This window comes from Dermacentor albipictus, chromosome 1 (assembly GCF_038994185.2).
Source record: "Dermacentor albipictus isolate Rhodes 1998 colony chromosome 1, USDA_Dalb.pri_finalv2, whole genome shotgun sequence".
NCBI lineage: Eukaryota > Metazoa > Arthropoda > Arachnida > Ixodida > Ixodidae > Dermacentor > Dermacentor albipictus.
Window position 1 is genome coordinate 311,160,214 of NC_091821.1, and position 21,964 is coordinate 311,182,177.

The window sequence follows — 21,964 nt, forward strand, 5'->3', positions numbered from 1 at the left end:
AGCTTGCTTCACAAGCCAGGCGTGGCCATTGTATTGTGAAACACAGGAAGGGTTTAGTGCCCTGCATCACTGGCGTCGTGCGTGTGATTCCTCTGTCTTGTGGAAAAAACTACGTGGGACAGACAGGAGAGTGCTTAAATGATCGTCTCAGGGAGCACCATAAAGATCTGTACGACACGGTACAGGGTCATCTTGGTATTTATTGCCACGACCACGGGTGTAAGCCCTACTTGGAAGAAAGCGAAGCGCTGGCTAAACAGTTCACAGCTGACACGTGAAATCATTGAGGCAAATTTCATTAGGAAGTTTGATAGCTCGTGCGTCAGTTCTCCTTCGATTGCACTTTCATCTCGGGAAATGACGTATCTTGACAGGATTTGAATGGCAAGCGCTCCGTATGCTCTGTAGGTACGTGGCTATCATTATCAGTATTGCAAATTATGTTCCATGTCTTTTGCTGATCATTCACATATTGCACATGGTAGCACCCTATAAATTTCGCTCTTTCGTTCCCTTGTGTTTTTTGCGCTGTGTCCTTTTTTTAATGAATTACCAAAAAGCCCAAGCGTCCACGCTAAGCTCCAGTGTAACAAACAAATGAGTGCCACATACACCACGCGATGGTGCGCATTAACATTAAACAGCAGGCAGCGATCGTCGCGTGTGTGTGTGTATATATATATATATATATATATATATATATATATATATATATATATATATCCCACACCAAGGCGACGATGTGCGCATACGAAGAGGTCTCCAATGCAGGGACGCGTCGAGGAGAACTAGGAAACCTCGGAATTCGCACACCCGTCGACGACAGCGAAACGGCCGCGCACGCAGACAAGAATCACGGTGCGGTCCAGTTCTCACGGCAATCCGCGCTGGGCGCCGACGCCGTGCGAAAATGGGACAAAGAGGCCCACGACGACAGGCGAGAATGACGTTCGGCAGACACAGTCTGCAACCTCCATCGTTCTCTGAAACACGGATAATGTGCGGTGGAGAGAGAGAGAGAGAAACAACCTTATTTCGTCAGGTGTGCGTGTGTTGGGGGGTGTCGTGTACAGCGATAAACCACATGCACGCTTCCGACCAAGCGCTGTTCAGGCGCAGCGCCGAGACTTACGGTTAACATTCCTGTGCGCGACCCTTCTCCGCAACCTCTGCCACGACTGTCTTTTCCCGATGCTCATGCCTTTCGCCGCTATTCGCGTTCACGAGTAGGGAGCGTCACTTTCACCACTTACGAACGCGAAAAGCGCCGAAAAGCATTAGCACTGCGAAAAGGCGTCGCTACAAAATCCCGCGGCCCAGGCTGCGTCTTCATCCACGTGCTCTGGCTGCAGATAGCCGTTAGTTCCGTTAGATGTGACGCGCATGGCACGTAGTTGGCGCGTTCATGCTGCTACCGCAATGTTTAGCTTGCGACGGCATCTTAAAAGCCGCGCGGAGGGTCCACGAACAAGCCGCCACACAATGAAGAGCAGGGGACACACGTCAGGCAACAAGAAAGCCCGGTGCATGTTTCTAAGTGCCGAGTAATGAATGCTGCGCCCGCTATACACCCGAGAGAGGGCGCGCGTACTAGTCGTGATACACAGCGACGAGCCGGACAAACGCAGCATCAAAGTGCTCGGACGGGGACAGGCTGGCCCAAGCTAGCGGCTACTGCGGGCGCGCCTGGCCACAGTCACGGAATGACCGACCAACGCGTGGCCATAGAGAAAGAAATGACGTGGCTGCGTGGAAAGGAGCGGCGGCGGCTGGGCAGCCAGGGACGACACAGTGACCTCGTCCTTCCCACCGCCGTCGCGATGCGCGGTCATTCCGCTTCCCCTCCTGCATCCGCGGCACATCCGCGGCCCGACACGCGCGGCATTCGGCTGCGCGTCCCGAGAGCAGGCGAGATGGGCTCTACACAGGGAGGAGCGCCAGCCCGTTGCCGGAGAACACTGCCGGGCAGGAAAAATGAGCACAAAACTGCGCGAGAGAACAGCTTTCTGTATGCGAACGCGTACCTATAGGCCTGGGCCTGCTTCAGTGTGTCGTTCACCGGCACCGATGTACATACACCCGGGCTCGCCCTTATGAGGGGAAGGCGCGACTTCCTTTCCGGAGTCAGTCCATTCTCCTCCGCGTTTACCACCACAACGAAGCCACACCTCGCGGGCAAGTCTCTGCACCACTGAAACGAACTCGAGAGCAGGGCTACTCAGCGTCTATGCTTCGTGCAGCCCGACACTCGCGCTGTAGCGACAGCTGAAATTTATACGATGTGTTGCCGCGGCATTAAATGACCACCACAACGGGCGAAATCCAGCAACGATCAACGCATAGCTATCGGCATCGGGGAAACGTATGCACGATGCACGCCGCCCCGAAGATGTGCTCTCCGTGTGGTCGGCGCACGCGCTCGCAAACTCGGTGGACCCCTCGAGGGACCCCTCCCCTTTCGCCCGGCTCCGACAAGCTAGCGGCAACATCAAGGTGCGTGCCACAGCACAGGACAGACCGAAAGGCGAGCGCCGGACATTGCGCAAATGCCGCCACGTCGGAACGCGGAGCAACGTGCATTCTCTCGCGCTCCGTGCTGCAGAGGACGCTTGGAAAGAGCAGCAGCAAATACGAAACAGCAGCAAGAACCGCTTTGGCGTCGGGTCGGCACAACACGCGCAGGAAACACATAGGCCATTCAAGAAGAGCGAAACGGAGGATGCAGAATGCGATAAACCAACGATGCAACACTATACGAATACATTTACCGATTATTATTATTATTATTATTATTATTATTATTATTATTATTATTATTATTATTATTATTATTATTAGTATTATTATTATTATTATTATTAGCAGTAGTAGTAGTAGTAGTTGGTTCACATCGTTACTTCAGGTGACACAGTTTGGAAAAGAAAAGCGAAAGCAGAAATGTGTGCACTTGGAAAAGTTTCGCCGTCCCAAGCCAACAGCTTCCTGGGGATCCCTGCAAGCGGGGCCCCGAGAAGGGGACTCCGTCGTGGCGGACCGCACCTCTCGGCGGCCCCGTGCTGCAGTCCGGCGAGGGCCGCAAAGTGGGCAGCGCGAGCCGCGCGTCGAGGTCAATGGCGTCCTCGCACGCACATGCGCTCGATTTCGCGGATGCAGCGGCAAAGGCGCGGTGGGTGGGTGAGCGTTCCCGTGGGGCCCGTTTCTAACGCAAGAAGCTTCTCCTTCCTCGCGGCGGCCATATGGGCACTGCATAAATGCATACCATTATGGCTATGCGCTCGCCACGCGCGGGCCCTTCTCGACACAAGAAGGGTCGACCCATTCGACAAGGGGCGCCGACACGCATCCGGGAGGCAGAGCCACCGTTGAGGACGTCAACGACTACACGCGGGCATTTGCACCACTCCTATAACGCAATCCTTGCACGAGTAAAATCGCGCAGTACGGTGCTAGGCAGGGTCGCTTCACTACGTCAAATCCACTAAGCTGTCTGCAGGCGCCAAGGGTGGGAGACGCTTGGCGATTCGGGATGCACGTATCACCGATAAATTTGCGTAAATCCGCAATCTGGAAGAAGCCTAACGAAGGAGAAAATCGACGACTGCCTTAGAAGAAGACGACGCATGCTTGCACATTTCCGCAGAGATCCTGCAGCGCTTCGAGATGTAGATGATGTATTTCGCCCTCGTCCTGCCATATGGTTTGCTCGGTAAAACCGGACAGACACCGAGTAACGGCCAAACCATCTCAGAAACGACCAGTACCGCAGTGTTTCTGCAGTGCTTCTCTTTTGTTCACGACTCCATCTTCAGATAAGATTGCCTCGCTCAACGATACTAGCTTTCATGTTTGCCCGTATGTGATTCACAAAAAGTGCGTATCGCAAAAATAAAGAGGATCGTCTTCCGGGCCTTGATGCCAGCCGTGTTGTCAAACACACTACGCGACTCTGGGGTGGTTTAAAGGGGGAAATCAGGAGCGAGAGTGTGCAAACACACCGGATTACATCTTTCCCAGCGCGTATTAGTAAAAGGATACGGGAGGCACATCTGCCCGAGCACGCAGCTGTGAGTTCGATCGACGCGGCAACGTCGACCAAGTACGTGCGCTCAAATCGAGCCGGCCCGTGCGCCGGCAACGCGAATGCGGTGTGGCGGGACTCGGCCGCCGCTCGTGCGTCAATCAAACTGTGCAGCGTGCCGGCCTGCGCGTCGTCGTTCACGCATCGTCGCCCCCCCCACTCCAGCGGGGACACCGTAGTTCGTAAACCACTGCGCCGACGCAGAGGTCGCAGGGAGGCCGGCGCACTGTGCCTGCTGGGCCTCGCGAAGGCGCACGCATCGACCACGCCGCCACTCGTGAAAAATGCGCTTCGACCGCGTTTTTTTCAGTGCCTCGCAACAGACAGTGCGGAGACAAAAGTGCGAGAGACGCGGGCCCACTTTGTCGCCAAAACAATGCCCGCATCCATCTCCCGAGGAAGCAGAAAAAACGGGAACGGCAGCTGTGGAACACGCACTGTCGACGCAGCGCTGCCGCCAAACGTCGGTTCAGGTCATGCGGTGGCCGGCATCTGGTCGGAGAGAAAGAATGTTCAAACAGTGGAGAGCCCTAAGCATCGGCCTCCAGCAGTCTCTGCCTGATAGCGAATAATATTATCCTAGGCGCAATCATCCTAAACCAGAGCCCCGAATACGTACACACGGCTGCAGTAAAAACAATCGAAAGCCTACAAATGACAGGCCAACCACGCGCAGCCAGAAGGAGGGGAGAACTTGCCCGCAACGCGCAAGAGACCTCGACGCTCCCCTCTGCCATTTACTGCGTCACGCACTTGTGCCAAGTGAGCAACTAGGCACGAGTTCCGGCGGAAGCTGGCTCATCCTTCCTTTTACACCCTCGAAGTGAGCAGCTCGCTGCTCTTCCGCGAGTCCCAATTTTCGGCAGCACGAACGCCCTAAAGGAAGCCACGTTGAAGCAAAGCGGCACGAACTGAGCTGCCTTTCTTTGTTCGTAATTTCTGCTTCGCGCCTCCTCCTCCTCCTCGCACCCGCCCATTGTGTTTGTCACGCGTCGAGCAAGGCACGCCAGGCTCGGCCGGAAGGCAGACGACACGTCGCTACAAAAACTGTTCAGCGCTGCAAGAGCTAAGAGGCGTGGTGACACTAGTTCGCGGGAGACACACCGTAATGCTAACAGTCTGAGGGAGTTTCATATTAGGGTTCACAGTGTATACTACAATGTACTACTATATGCACAGAACATTAGCGTACGAAATACCAAAGCTGCAGAATACCGGGTCACAGCTACAGTCATGGACGGCAACAGCAACATCGTAGCGTGTCGATATATACCGCAACGCGTTAGGAATGTTTTTGTTACACGGGAGTTCTCGAAGAAAAAACAAACGATAAACTGCATCTAAACGACTATGTCACTTTCTGCTTTTTAGAACGGCAAGTAAGGAGAATATGGATCGCCAATGCAATAATAGGTCCGCGCCACAAGACAGCGCCACTGAAGCAGATTCAAGCGCGATGACGCAAGTGTACGTAACATCTGCGCGCAACAGCCAGGTGATTACAACACCAGGCAACACAAATTAAAATATTCTGCGCTGTGCAATGAACATGCTCATAAAGTCGGTTCTCGCCGAAATGCCAGCAGCAAGGCACTTGACATCGCGCTACGAGTTTTGCAGCGTCGCATATAATACGCACCGTCAGATCTCCTCAAAGAACGTTTAACCATCACCTCCCAAGTATACGGAGCTTGTGTTGTTCGTGTGGTGATGGTGGGCGATGGCGATACGGGAATAAATTATGTATTATAACACACTGATACCATTAGTGGCCGCCTATACCAGGCGCTACGCGACAAATATACCTGATTTGACGGGGACAATAACGGAAGAGCAGTAATGCGACGTAAAAGGTCGCAATGCTTCAAGCTAAGTTAGTTGACACCGGCAGAACGTATCAATAAGTGAGCCGCTTAAGTAAGAAAATGAGTGACAAGGGAAAGGTAGAGGTGGAATTATGTGAAACAGTGCACTTCTCGACGTACGTAAGGGCAACTGGAGGTCTTTGGCAGATTTTTTTTTTATTTTTCTCTGTAGTGGACTTAAATTAGACCGATGCATCCATGTTCACGACGGACGTCGGCACCCACGCAACGTACGACAGGAGAGTTATAATTCTTTTTTTTTTTTAGGGCCAAGCAAATGCTGAATTCTCGAGAGAAACCTCCATAAAAACTTTCACACGCATCCCAACGTTGAAGCAGTGCAGTTTCCAGGCAGCGACGGCGCATCTAGTGAAGGCATTGACTCTCAGGAAAAAAAAGCTGTTAACAGTTTTCCAGCAAATATGGGACCCTGTTTTTGATCTCGATAGAGCAACTGACACACACCCTTAAATGTACGACTGACGCAAGCTCTATGGCTAGCGTCATGGGTTTTGTACCCTGAATGGAATTTGCAGCAGTGACATGGCACAGAGAGCGTGATGCAGGTTTCCTCCTCGGCTGCCGTTGCATCCCCCCCCCCCCCTTTCCTCGCGTTGCAGCAAATACCGGGGGCACACAGCGCCCTTTTGTGTAATACCTGCGCGTGCGCGCGCCGCTAATGAAGCGCTGCGAATCGGTGCCGCCGCCGCGCAAGCCACACTCGCCGCATCCGATCCAAGCTCGCGCGTGTCAGTCCCCACCGCCGCCGGGCGCAACGAACTGCACCTTGCCTAGCTGTTCACCGTGGCTGGGGTTGAAACGGACGGCGACACGAAGCAAAAGCGAAGCATGCGGTATATCGAAAGTTTTGACAACCGCATTCTCTCGGGCGCCTCTCCTACAACAAAGCTACTTACTATAAGCGTGCAACATCTCCCTAACGTTACGGGAACAAAGTGCCTGGCGCGATGTTGTGTCTCAAGTTGCACTTGTTGGCAAACGTGAGTACGATACGGCACGGCACATTACGAGGACAACGACAGGTTTAGGACAGGGACGCCTATCACGCTTGCTCACCACCTACCCGAAGCCAGGAAGCAAGTAACGGCGACCTGTTATCAGCACCAACGAGACAACCGGCCCAGGTCTAGAGTGGCGAGGACTCTCAGGGTATACGATGCGCTCAAGAATACTGCACTCGTCAAACCGAAGCGCACGGCGGAGTCACAGAAAGTACTGTCAGAAGAAAGCGACGCGAGCGAGGCCAGTCCTTCCTTGTGCAAAGCTACTGCTTATTATTCAAGGTCACCAACCTTTACCGAGGATAAGGTGGACGCGCATGGTTCAATATACAGCCGGCGCTCTGCACAGTCAATCCGCTCCATCGGGCGCTCGGCGCGCGTAATCCCTAACAGAGCGCGACAGCTTTTAATCTACGCCCTTTGCGAGCCGCCCCAAATCTGCGTCGACATTTATTTGTTCCTTTTCGCGTGTTCGGCTAAAAGGAGCGACCGCTGAAGGGGCGCCGGCTGCGGCCGCAAAAGGCATCGACAGCGGACGCTCCACTGCGTCCGCTTCTCCGGTGACCCGAGAGAGATTTCGGCGCAGCCGGATCCAACGCGCGCAGACCCGAAAGAACCGCAGTCGCCGGCGCAGCAGCAATCCCATCAATGCGCCGGCTGGCAGACAGCGCCGATCGGCCACCCCGCGCCTTTGCTGTACTTATTTCGGCCTGTCCTCCTCGCAGCCTGTGGCAGCAGCCGACATCCTTTCGCGCCCTCTTCCATTTGGGGCTTCCCGCCGCTCCTCCGTTCCACCGCTGCCGCGCGGTCCCTGGCCAATGCGGTGGCATCGCCCGTCGTCACGACAATACCGCGCCATCAAAGACCTCGCCGGACGGGCCGGTGACGCGATCGTGCCTCGATTGCCTCCTGCGAAGGCTGCTCGCGTTGCTCGAGATGAAAACGGCCGCGATGAGGCCGGACAGCCTGTTTACGGCCAGATAACAAAGCCGTTTGGCCCGCTCCAACGGAGCTGGCCGCCGAGGAACGCGGAAAGTGCCGGTCGCCTTCGCACCCCCTTTCCTCGGCAGACGCCTTCTTCGCTTATTTCATTACGTAGCACACCAAGGAAGCCTGCCGCGGAGGGCAGCACGTGTACTGGCGTTTCTTTTCGCTCGGCTCGTAGCCCCCGCAGCAACCGCCGTCTCCGACAGGTACTTGCATCTCGCACGGCTCATGGAAGAAGCGCGCCTGAGCACCGGGAGGAGTAGCTACACCAGGCGTATAACATAACGCGGCTGTGCGACCACAACACCTATCAGAGCGGCCGGAGAACCCGATCGCTTTCGACGCAATGCTCCTCTCGTTTCTCTACTGGAACAACGCAACCAAACACACATCGTCGGACATGGTGGAATCGTCTCGGCGGCATATAAACTGGTGGGACCGATCGCACCTAACGTCCACTAGATAAACCAACACCAGCCGTCAACACGCCGCTGCGAGCAACAATTTCCGCTCCGGGCCAAGCTCAGCCTGGTGCCGCAACTACGTTCAGCAGCGCGAGCTCCGACCTTCTCGCGGTCTCGGAGCGCGTGCTACTCCAGCGAAGTTCGCTGCGTCGCGCGTCATTCCGCTCGCACCGCCGCATCGAGGGAGCGGCGCAGGCAATCTGCAGCCGCGAGTGCCAGGGGCCAGGGACGACGGCGGCGGCACGCTGGTCTTTCCGGTTTACGACGAGCGTGCGCTTCTCGATTCCGTCTCGTGATCAAAAGAGCGATGCGCGTGCCCGACGTCGCGCCACCTTCCTTTCCTTGCGCACGTGCCAAAGAACGAGAGATACACCGCCGACGAAGCCCGACAGGGAAAACGCACAACACAGCGGCGACGTAAATCCAGGAAGCGTTGTTACCGTCGAAACGACACAGCCGCCCGCGGCTCAAAGCATAACGATCGCCCTGTCAAGCGGGCAAGTGCACTTGCGGAGAGTGCACTTCGGGACCTTGAATGACACTTGAGGCTACGCGGTGCTAAACGGGAGAACAGAGCGCACTCGCACCAAAAATAATGGCGGCAGACTAACGTTTATTGAATATGTACATTAAAATAAAGAAAGAACCTTCTAAAATGTGATTCGTTTAGTTGTATTATAAATAAAAAAAACCTTAATATATATTAACTCCACAAAAAAAACGAAAATATTTTTATCAGAGTGTTGCAAGTCAAGGACGGCCAAGAAGAATGCATAGCCAATCCAGAACACGATGGTGGCGTGCGACGAGGCGGCATTTGATCGTGCTTGAACAGAATATCAGCGAGTTCTGATAATTTCCTTTAAAGCTGTTCAACAGCTACAATGAACTTCTGTGTCCTTTTGCTAAGCATTACATTTTGTATCGTTGAAACCGCTGACGGCGAGGCTACGCACTCGACCAGCAAAGTGCGTTCACGACCGCAGTGCACTCTTCTGCGAGTACACTCCGCTTGCGACGTTTCGATGTGGGAAAGCGCACTTAAGTACGGGTACACTCTCCGCAAGTGCACTTGCTCGCACTAAATCCCTTTAGAATATATATATATATATATATATATATATATATATATATATATATATATATATATATATATATATATATATATATATAAAGACGGCCTCCCTCAAGTTAACGCACAAGCTCGCGGTGACGTCATGCATTCTGACAGTGCCAACGAGTCTCTCCTTTCTTTTCTTTTTTTTTAACAGTTTACAGCAGAATCCAGTTTACAGATTTTAGGTGTGTATATAGAAAAAGAACGAACAATTCGGAAAAACGCAACATCCGATTATGCTTGCGGTAGCACTGCTGATGGGCCAAAAAAGAAACTATACTCCCGCACTAAACTAAGTTAGGCCGCCGACTGCTCTAAAATGTTTATATATATATATATATATATATATATATATATATATATATATATATATATATATATATATATATATATATATATATAAACATTTTAGAGCAGTCGTAGCTGTGAATTAAACTAAATGAAGCTTGCAATTTCCTTCTGGCACTTGAGCTTAATCGCCTACAACAGCGCTCGCAGCGCTCCTCACCCCCCCCCCTCGCTTTATTTTTTCCGCAATTGCCGCACAGCCTTAGGGTTTTTTTTTCTTTTTTTATAGCTGCACCAATTTTTTATTTCACTGCCCCAGGCAGGTCGAACAATCCTAACTCTTGAACTGGATTACTCAAAAGAAGCGGACATTACTTGCACGAGCAATCACATTCGTATTCGACTAATGAACAAAAGTTCACTAATTAACTTGCCTTACTAATTATATTACGGCACTATTTCAATCTAAGAATTGAAATGAAGTGCAATTGCAAGGCATATCGGCTTCGAACGAATTCTGAAGATGGCACCAGTTTCAAGTCACGTGCCGTCAAGCTTGCGGTAAGAAATGCACTGTAGTTCCAGTTTTTAGAGAAGAACGCTGTTTTAGTATGCGAAGCACAAGAGTTACTGGAGCGCCAATCCATTTCGTCGGACACTTAAAAAATTAATATCTCGAAACTGCTGCAGTACTGAGGCTTCGTTCCAAATGGGTACCTTTGCGAACTCGCCGGCTACAATTCGTAAATCGAAATATGAGCCGTAAGATAATTAAAAAGTGATTAGTGTAACTATGTAAATCATTCAATTTCACGTAGAATTTGTGGCCACCTCAACGAGCAATTTAGCTCAGGGCATAGGATTATGCTATTTGCCACAGGCAATATTCTTATTTAAAAAAAAAACACCCGGTGTACAGAATTAAGGGTCACGATACAGTGTCTGCGAACGCAGGCGTGGTACGCGACCCCTTGCACACCTCCCCTAGGCTGTCGACTTCGTGAACTGAGTTGAGATCGGCGACCGATGCCGATTTGAACAAGGCCTTCTACGGCACGTTCTGCCAATGGCGGAGGGGGAGGAAATGGGGGGAGGGGGAGTCCCCATTCGCCAATTCCCGGTTCTACTCGAGCGAAACATCGCCCTCCACTTTTTTTCCCCTGGTAGTGGTCACTCTTTTTTTTTTCTGGCAAATTAAGGAAAATGTTTTCTTTTTTCAATAGAATGCTTTAAGTGCTGATTCAGCATCTTGTCTCTCCGTCTCGCTGTTGCCTGCAAGCTCCATCCCCTCTTTTCCTTATATTTTGCGCCGCCGCAGTGGCACAGCGGCTGTGGCGTTGCGCCGCTTAGCACGAGGTGGCGGGTTCGATTCCCAGCCGCATTTCGATGGAGGCGGAAAACCCAGAACAGCACGTGTACTTAGATTTAGGTGCACGCCGAAAAATCCCAGGGGGTAAAAACTGATCCGGAACCTCTGCCCTCCACAGCGTGTCGCCAAATCATGCAGTGGTTTCGGCACGTAAAATTCCGGAACTCCCTTCTCTTTTGGAAGTTCGCATTCATACTTCCATATTCATATTCATACTACCATATTCATACCATATTTCATATTCATACTACCAGCATTCATACTTTAATGGCGACAGCCATTATTCGCAAGTTCTGTCGCCTATGGGTGGCACGCAGGGCGACTCGATACACTGATTCACAGTGGAGGAAAAGTAGGAAGCTTACCAACAAATATGCGGCCTGTAGGGTGGGCAACACAGCAAGAAAGAACGTCAAGCGGAAAGTCAGAGAGGCTGAAATAATTTTATAGGTGGCGGCAATGCAAAATAAACCTGCCACGAGTAACTACTTAAGAGGAAAAGGATATCAGGAAAGAAAAAATGATAACTCAAAGGGAAGCTCATTACTTTTCAAAGCGAGATCGGGATGCCTTAAAACACGCACCTATAAAGCGAGATATAAAAAGGAAGAAGAAGCACGTGTTTGCTGGGGTAAAGCTAGGGAAACGATGGAGCATGTTTTATTAGAATGTGAAGACGTCTGCCCAGCGGTCGATTTAGGCACCACTGGCCTCCTTGAAGCCCTTGGGTTCAGCGAGAGCAGTGGAAAAGTAAACATGTCCGCAATAGAGATTAGTAAGAGGCGATTGGAAGATTGGTGTAAGAAAAGTAGGGAAACGACAAAAAACGGTGACGTACAAAAGCAAAGTTCGCAATAGGGGATCAGAGAATTTGGTTGTGGAAGTTCATATATATATATTTTTTTAAACCTAGGTAGGACATTAGGTAGTATAATAGCAAGAGCTTGGTGGCGCAACCCACCACCCCGTTCTAAAGGGGGCGCTCATAACATTCATCCATCCTATGGCGTCCACGGATAGTATAGGGACCCCTGAGCCATTGCCTGAGCGCAGGTGCGTCCTTCACGCCAGCTCATATTTGGCTTAGCGCTTAAAGATCGCTCTACCTTTCTCACGATCACTGTCGCTAAACGACATCGTGCGCCGCATAGACACCGATAAGAAACGCGGATACGATGACTCGTTGAAGGGGAAGAGGTCATGAAGGCCTGCAGCGCACCGCACCGTCTGTCACTGTGGAAGGGCTTTGGCTGCAGACATCACATGACCGACAGAAGCCGCACGAGCCGGAATGGATGACCGGGAAGGTTATATCAGAAAACGTTAGCTTGTCTTTTATCTTTCTCTTCCTGCTAATCGCGACGGTCCACAACGCCTGCTTTTAGCGCAATGCCGTTTAGCAACAGAGTAATTTTACTGATCTGTGATGTTCTCGAGCTCGTTTCAGGGATTGAGTTGTTATGGGGAGATATTTCGATAATTAAAGGAAGGATATCACTAAGGTTGCCACAAGTGCGACTTTTCAGACTTCTTCGTGCGTAGCTATGCTAGCGCATGCAGATGTAAAGAAAGCCATGCCAGTTGTTTTATTTTTCGCTGGTACAGTTGTACCATCGTTCCAGTGTCGAGGAGTCATGACAGAAGCTTGCGCTCACGTCGCGGATTCGGTGTCTGTGTTTTATGCTCTACCGATCTTGTTATCAGGACCAGTGTAGCCGCAAACCATCTTTGGTACTCGCGAACACACACAACAAGGAAGGAGACGGGACAGAGCACCTACCGGCCGCCACGCAAAGCCCGGCCGAGCGTTGGCGCACGGGGTACAGCCCAGAACGTAAACACATGCGTTTCTGGCGGGATGATACAGCGGTGACCACACACTGTGAGCGGCTGCCGGTGAAACATGGTCAAATCCTTACTACGCCCGCCCACGTATATCTACTGTAGCATGTATCTAGAGCTGCGACAAAGTGCTACAAACATGTCAGCTCTTATGTTAAATGCTCGTGTGTTCTCGCTGCGCTGGCCACAAGTGCACTGCTCGAGCTTGGCCACGCGGAGTGCCACGGGGTGCAGCGAGAACGAAAGCGCGCGTTTCTGGCGAACGGGGACACCGCGGCCACCACACGCTACGAGCTGATGCAGGCGAAACCTGAGCAAATGCTTCCGCCGTTCGCCCACGTACTACTTATACTCGGGATCAAAGCCACGCCGTTCGCGCTGCTGCAATACACTGTTGCAAGCTCTATTTTTCTGACTAACGCATCCATTCTCCACAGGAAAACAAATACAAGAATGCGCACTGCACACTTTCATCGGTGGTGTACCCGCCTTGCCAATTCACAGCGTGACAACCCATTCCTTCTTTGCCGCATCTTTGGGTGAACGAGTGGAGGCTCACTTCACTTGCCACAGCTCTGTTGGTGCATTGCGGCAAGCAGCATATGCGACTGCTTTTGAATTTCACCTTGCACGAACTATGCGTAAAAACAGATAATCAAGCCTACTGGTCGCCAGGAAGAAAGCAGGCAAATGCGCTACCGCCGCTCCGCCTGCGGTTACGGCGATACTCTTTCAAAAAACAATTCGCCGATGGCCGCGGGGTGGCGTGACAGTCTACGGAACTTGCTAGATGATATTGTATTAATGGCTGACAATACAGAAGATCTGCAGGGATTGATGGACATATGTGGTACAGAAGGAGACAGATTAGGCTTGAAGTTTAGCAAAGAAAAATCAGCAGTCATGATTTTTAATGATAACATTTGCGGCGAGCATAATATACAGGAGGCCACGCTGGAGATAGCCGATAAATACAAGTATCTTGGGGTGTGGATAAATAATGGCATTAAGTATCTGACAGAGTACGAAAAATATGTAACGACTAAAGGTAACAGAAGTGCAGCGATTATGAAGAGTAGGGCACTGTAGGTACGAGGTAGTACGAGGTAGTAGGTACGAGGTAGTACGAGGGATATGGAAGGGGGTAATGGTTCCAGGCCCGACTTTTGCCAATGCAGTTCTATGTATGAGAGCAGAGACCCGGCAACAGTTGGAAACTAGGCAACGTGGTGTGGGTAGGCTCGCTCTGGGAGCACATGGCAAGACACCAAATCTTGGGGTGCAGGGGGATCTGGTATTGTCTTCTTTCGAGGGCAGAGAGGCTAGTAGCAAGGTAGCATTTGAGGAGCGATTGAGAAAAATGGGGGAAATGTGGTGGGCTAGGAAGGTTTTCAGTTAGTTATACACGAGGAATGTTGACACAAGGTGGAGGAAGCGAACTAGAAAATTGTCAAGCAAATACTTGGGCAGCAGTGGGGGGACAGGTAAGGAATCATCCGTCAAGAAAAAGGTTAAGGAGACAGAGAGGGGTATGTGGAAAACAGAGATGCAAACCAAATCAGCATTAGAGACATACAGGACGTTTAAGCAAGAAATAGCCAAAGAAAATATTTACAATAGCTCTAAGGGAAGCACATCGTTGTTTGTGGCCAGGACAGGTGTACTGCGGACTAAAACGTACCGAGCCAGATACCAGGAGATAGATTTGTTGTGCGGGGCGTGTGGAGAGGAGGAAGCGGCTGAACACCTGATACTTGCTTGTTAACAACTTCACTCTGCAGTTGAATGTAACGGGGAAATATTCAAAGCTTTGGGTTTTAAAGACAGTGAAAGTAAAATAGACTTTGTAGGTAGAAATAACTAAACGGGGCTATCTGATTGGTGGATATTAACAACGCAAAAGTAAAGGAGTAAATACATAGGTATGCATGCATGCATTCAAGGCTAGGTGGCGCGCGCCGCCGCCGCCCCATTCAAAGGGTTGAGCCTCAATCATCCATCCATACATCCATCCTCTCGAATAGATCACTCACGGCCGGTCACGTAGGCCTTCCGCACTTATCTTTTTTCGCTGGCGTGAAATTCTGTTATTTCGGCCGTTAGCTTCATTATGATTACTTCGTCGCAACACACTAACTCGGTCGGTTCTTGAAAGAGACATCACTGGGAGTTCGCAACTTCTGGAACCTGCACAACCTCTGCAAGGCTGCAGCAGAATCTCTAAAAGGAGGCTGAATCGCTCGCACAGCGGTAGTGTGTGCGCGCGCCATGGCTCGCAAGGTGGGGCTTCGACGCGGAACGAGCGGCTACGAAGCCCGAAAAAAGAGCGAAAACGGCACCGCCGCTGAGATGCGGTCCGCGGACCAGTTTTGGCACTGTCTCGACTCGTTTTCGGCACTAAGCGACCGTTACGCGCGCCGTTGCTAACAGCGCACACTAGGGCGAGAGAGGCAGCCGAATATGCGCGCATCAGGGAGACTCGCAGAATCCAGGAAAAACTAAATAAGTGGCGCAGGGCGGCAAAGATGAAGCGGGCACGAACCACTGCGTCGGCGAGGCGTGCAAGCGGTGGTCGGGCGCCTCGCCTCCGCGAGCCTTTATTTCACGACAACGATGCAATGAAATGCGTATCATGACATGAGCGAATGCCCTGCAAGTCAACTGAAGAAAAAAGCACGGGGGACGGATCACCTCCTGTCTCAGTACCTAACTACAGCTGGTACACCCTACTACGGCCAAGTCCTCTAGTCTAAACGTTGGCTCCAGCCTGAGATGTCCCTCGTTCGACCTAGCAAAGTGATTACAAATGAGAATGGTGTATGCATGCTACATTTACTTTTAGAGGTGGCCCAAATGGTGAGAAACTGACATACAAGGCAGGTAGTGGCAGACCATGATGAAATCGGGGAAAATAACAGGACAAGAGCAAAGTGGCTCAATGCAAGATTAAAAAAAATTACAGATGAAAACACATTTTGTCGGGATGCGCTAGAGCTTATTCAGTTTCAGTAAATGCCAGAACAACCTATTCATGCCTGTGTGTAACTGCCTTCCACGGCAGTTCTTTCCGACGTATCTATATATGTCCTGTGAAGGCAACAGGCAGCAAGGGTTTTTCCCTAGCATTTGAACTTCTAGCGCGACGGCTTCGTTCGTCTTATTGTGGTACAATTTCTATCCCATAGACTGCCTGTCCATATGTGGACAGAGAATGATCCAGAAAATGATCCACCAACTATGCAACAAGTGATACAGACAAATTATGGTATTTGCCCACTGAAGATGCTATAATCCCCAGTATATTACTATTACGTTCTATCAAGCTTGACGTCAGGTAGCAGAAATTGAAAACTACCTGAATTACGCAACAAGATTATCAAGGTATTCTGTAAACGACATGAAACCATAAAACTCATCCCCTTTATAACCCTTAAAGTTGGCAAAGAATTACAAATGGATACTTAGCCAGAACCTCAGTACAAACAGTAAAGAGCACTTGTGCGTATATTTTTCTCCTTGTTTTCATGGTACACTGCTATGGATTCATGCCAAGATTACCTTACTGGTACAGTAACCTTACCTGCTGCCAATGGCTAAGTGGAAAAACAGTTTCTGCTGCCAACGGTGGCACGGAGGTTCTGTGTCGTTAGCCCACTACATTTGCCCTCCAAACAAATTTTGCCTTCCAAACAGTTTTAAGCTATTTATCTATGTGGTTTAGTTAGTGTGCCCTTCAAGGTCACAGTAGTATAGTCACTTTGTTTGCAAGATACAGGCGTATGTTGACTTCTGTTAAACTTGGCTCTCCCGCCCAGTTACTTTTAGACTTCCTCACTAGGGAACCTTGTGTATCACTTCCAGTGAGACAATTTTGCTTCTAATACTGAACACATTTTTTGTGGCAACAGTGATATTAGACGGACAGAAATGTACTTGCATTAGCATTCTTTTTCACTGCCGATAAGAGTTTACAATGGCTATAAGTGTTGAAGCAATATGATAAAATAGTGCAATTTCCTGACACGGCTAAATATGTTGTGTAAGGCAGCTAGTCTTGCGGCATGACTCGGAAGGACATACGAACATATTTTTGACGTTATGTGCGTTGTATTACACATACGTCATCCTTGTAGGGGAAGTGGTACCACAGCTGGTGATCCAAAGCCAAAATTAAATACCGCGGAGCACATGGGTACCACTTACATTGGCCACGTTGTGTGGTCAACCTAGACCATACAAAATGTTCCTGCAACGCACATATTCTTTAATTCCTTTTCACTCGGCACTGATTTGGGGAAGAGCGAGAACACAGAAAAGGCAGCTCCGTAACCATCCGTAAACACTTTCGCCATATCACAGTCGTTTAAACATAATGTCGAGCTCAGATGAGAAAAATGAACTATTCGAACTTTGTACCAACAGAGCCAGCGAGTGACTTCTGCCCGCCACCATTTCTACTATCTGTGACAAGATCCAAGTTACCATCACGTTTGCACCTTAATGTCCCTTCGAAACGCCAAAGGGTTTCACGAAAGCGTATATAATCCGCAGGGACGACAAATCACACACGGCTTTCTCTGCCTCGACCAAGCTAAGCCATAGCCTGGTAGGCCCTGCGAGAGCGCTCGAACGGTGTCATCGGAAGCGGCCGAACGCAGGTGCGACGCGGCACCGGCGCGATGCCACATATCGGCGCACGCCTATTCAGAAAGCGCGCTTCCCGGTACCACGGAGGGTGGTTGTGAAACTGTTGTGAAACTGTCCAGACCACTAGTACTTGCGACGCAGCGCGCAAAGCTATTAAGCAACTTAAGTAGCTAAGATGAGCGGTGAAATTCGCTGGCAACGTTACCAAGCGCGTCAACACGACAGGACGAGCAGCCAGACTGCGGAGGAAGCTGAAATAAGAAAAGGAGAGTAAGAAAACTGACAAACTGCACCCACCTCGTTGAACGCCATGTCGGTGTTAAGAGTCGCGTAGACACATCGACGAACACGCGCCCCTAGGTTCCAGAGGTCATTTGCGAGGGAGCGTCGGCACAGACACAGGCCCACCTGAGCGACCCCAACAGATTTCACCTGAGTCAGTCACTCCTACCGAGCACTCCGCAAATCCGTGCTGCGTCCGTTCGTGGCCAACTGTTGCGCTGAAGCGTCACTCCACAATTCGAGCACTGCAGTGACGTCCGCTTCGACTGTTCCCGCGTCTTGACAGAAGGTAGAATCGATGCGACGCGAAAGAAAACGTGAAGATGCGGGCACCGATAAGCCTAACAAAATATACGCGATCACCCGGCGGCCACAGTGGACCTGTCTTTCGAAGCTTCCACTGTCAAGAACGGCTGATAGGGTCAGCCGCACTATAACAAGAGCACTTACGCGTTCCCGTCACTGTAGTTCATGGCGCACGCAGCACAAGACAATAAAAACACTTAGATCCACTCAACAAACCGCATCACATTTCATGAAAACTACCAGACGCCATTACAGCAAAGTTTCCATTAAGGGCATGAATACAGCAAAAGCACCGGAAATTGTGTGCGCAACAATTCGCAAAACGCCGGAACCGGTTAGCTACATGCTCTCAACAAAGTAGTTCTTAAGGCTCTCGGCACCACTCGGCACTGCTCGGCACATTCTCGGCAGTGCTCGGTAGGTTCTTAGTAAATAAACAAGCCTTTGTAGCAATTTGTAATACAATAAAATTAAGATAAAATGATGTGTCATATTTAAAAAAATACTCATTTATGCTTCTCGTATTTGTACCATAGAGTTTCCTACAAAAATTTGTACCTTACGAAATTATGGCACCACTGCGTTTACCGCAGGTACGGTACGGTGGCATGCGTAACTGCGGTTGGTTTCTAAATTCTGTGGCTGTGTTGTAAACAAAAAATCTTGACGTGGAACGGTTCTTTATTCTATGGTGGAACTAGTCGAGTTATAACTGGTTGTAGTATGAACCTTTCGGCATTTTCGAATGAAAACTTTGACGCCAAAGAGTGGGTCAACAATGCATTCCAGGTGCCAGAAGCTAAAGAAAACAAGGAAGCATACGCGTCTGAAGTGGCATTCAAGCTTCAGCTGTTCATTCAGGAGATGAACAGCGCTCTGGAAGAAACCGCTCAGCAAGTGCAACAGAATCTACCAAGGGTGCTACGTGAGGTAGAGACAATGCAACAAGAAGCAGCGTTGCTAAAATTACAGATGGCTGCTGTGCAGAAGGACATTGCTAAGGTAGAGCAAGATTCGTCGACGTCAATGAGAACCCTACTTGAACTGGACACGATCAAGCTGAGGATGCTGGATGCCAATCAGGCACTGAGAGAAGCCGACAACTGGACGACGCTCTCAGCTGACGTCGACCAGGTCTTCCAGAGCGGCGACGTGCAGACGATCACGGAGAGGCTTGTGGGTCTGCAGACAAGCTTAGAGATACTTGTGGATGTTCCCGATTACGACCAACGCTTGCAAAAGCTAGAGTCGCTCAAAAACCAACTGGAGGCCATGCTGAGCCCGCTCTTGGTTCAGGCATTTACAACACAATCGATTGAAGCTGCTAAGTCTTACGTGCGCATCTTTTCCGACATAAGACGAATGCAGCAACTACTGAAATATTACCACAACTGCTACAGAAATAAACTTGTCGACGCTTGGCGCAAGATTGTCGACAGCGAGGTCGATGACACGTTTCTTGAATGGCTGAACAACTTCTACGACGTTCTCGTAGCGTCGTGGCACTCCCAGGTGACCTGGTGCAATCAGGTGTTCCCTGAACCGCCAGCCGTATTCATCCTGTCGGAGGTCGTTGTCGACGCCATCTCAAACCTGGACCCCCGTTTGCAGTTCTGCCTAGAGGCCGCGATGAAGCAGCAGAACAGCTCGACAGTTTACTTAACTGAAGTGCTTCAAGTCTCCGAGCAGCTTTGTAAAAGTCTTGCTCACTCCATATCAACTGCTAACCCTGACTTCATGTCCAGCCCTCATGTCGTGACTTTGATGAAATGTGTATTTTCCATGTTTCATACACACATCGAAAATTATGACAAATTGGAAGAAAAGTGCTTGCTGGGAGAATTGTCGCTTATACCGACACAAAGTGATGACATACGAGATTCTGTAACCCTGTTGTCAGATTCCGTTTTCAAGGTGTTTGGACTGGCCAAGGAAGCGGAGAAACGCTGCAGCATTCTTCTTCATGGATGTTCATATCCAGAGTTGTTGAAGTCCATAAAGGCGCTTTTCCGAGCTTACTTTGAGCGTTGCCATGCTGTACTGATGCAGCTGAAGTCTTCATCAAAGCAAGATGAATTGGACAGTTGGACAATGTTTCAGTATGCCCTGAAGTGCATGCAAGCAGCTGGTGAAATCTCAATTCAACTTGCTGCTTTCGATAAGAGCATAACGGCAAACATTAAATCTGCACTGAAACAACTCCATATTCAAAAAAGCACATTTAATGGGTCTAATGAGGGCACAGAGGACAACAAGGGTAACATTCTGAATGACTATGTCACACTGCTGCTGCCATCCGTCATGCAGTGCAGTCTGAGGGACTTTGCTATGCAAGTGCACCTTGAAGACTTTGTTGCATTCCCAGAAAGCATGCGGGCCATCGCAAAACTATGCACAGAATTCACCAAATTCACGTTTGACACTGTCTTTGCAGAAGTGCAGCGCCACTTCAGCGGTGTGCCTTCCCTGAAAGTGTGGTCCCTAGAGAACCCAGACGGTGTTTTGACAATGGACTTGCCAGCGTTCAGCATTTCCCCCATGGAGTACATCACACAGATTGGCCAGTACCTGCTAACCATACCACAGCACATTGAGCCGTTCATAGTCGAAGAGAATGAAGGTTTGTCAACAGCATTAAAACACAGCAATCTTCCCCATGTAATTGAAGGCATCAGCACTGACCACGTGGCAGACTACCTCCTGGGCTGTGTAGCCCAGGCCACAATGTACGCGTACATTGACACAGTGATGCAGATCGAGAGGTTGACAAGGCAAGCATCGGCACAACTGGCTACTGATATCAGTTACCTGTGCAATGTATTGGATGACCTTGGTTTACCTCCACTAGAGAGCCTTCAGCAGTTAGTGGTACTTCTGAAAAGCCCACCTGAAAAGTTTGCAGCTGCTGCAGTTGGAAAACCTAGTCAGCTAGTACAAACAGTGCGTATGATGAGAGGAATACGGTGAACTCAGCTAGGGTGTGTTATTGAAATAAACACTTCTCTGCTTATGTGTGTGCCCCTTGTTTTCCATGTGTTTATTTGCTGTGTGTGCAAGTGTTTGTGTACAAGAGATTATCTGGAAAGCAGACATCATTTTAATGGAAAACAGAAATGGTGATTGCTGCTCTCAAAATGTGGCACGAAAGGCTGCAAACGCAACATGTAATCGTAATCTGCATGTCAGTGACATAAGTGAAATACCAAAAGGTACAAGCTTCAGTTGTAGTCATCATCATCATCAGCCTGGTTACGCCCACTGCAGGGCAAAGGCCTCTCCCATACTTTTCCAACAACCCCGGTCATGTACTAATTGTGGCCATGTCGTCCCTGCAAACTTATCAATCTCATCCACCCATCTAACTTTCTGCCGCCCTCTGCTACGCTTCCCTTCCCTTGGAATCCATTCCGTAACCCTCAATGACCATCGGTTATCTTCCCTCCTCATTACATGTCCTTCCCACGCCCATTTCTTTTTCTTGATTTCAACTAAGATGTCATTACCTCGCGTTTGTTCCCTCACCCAACCTGCTCTTTTCTTATCCCTTAACGTTACACCTATCATTCTTCTTTCCATAGCTCGTTGCGTCGTCCTCAATTTGAGTAGAACCCTTTTCGTAAGCCTCCAGGTTTCTGCCCCGTAGGTGAGTACTGGTAAGACACAGCTATTATATACTTTTCTCTTAAGGGATAATGGC

General features: G+C 50.0%; 2 protein-coding genes across 2 annotated transcripts in view; one reads left to right on the forward strand and one right to left on the reverse strand.

Annotated features, from left to right (window-relative positions):
• The window catches only part of GckIII (Germinal centre kinase III), a 201,607-nt gene extending 183,048 nt beyond the window's left edge, over positions 1-18,559 (reverse strand). The window contains exon 1 of the mRNA XM_070531556.1: positions 17,977-18,559. Within this exon, the coding sequence (XP_070387657.1) occupies positions 17,977-17,991 (15 nt within the window). The 5' untranslated portion in view covers positions 17,992-18,559. The remainder of the gene's footprint in view (positions 1-17,976) is intronic.
• Positions 18,560-18,858: 299 nt separating this feature from the next.
• Cog7 (conserved oligomeric Golgi complex subunit 7) lies at positions 18,859-21,277 on the forward strand. The gene has a single exon (XM_065436181.2). The coding sequence runs from the start codon at positions 18,991-18,993 to the stop codon at positions 21,232-21,234; it is 2,244 nt and encodes a 747-aa protein (XP_065292253.1). The 5' UTR covers positions 18,859-18,990; the 3' UTR covers positions 21,235-21,277.
• The last annotated feature ends 687 nt before the right edge of the window (positions 21,278-21,964 follow it).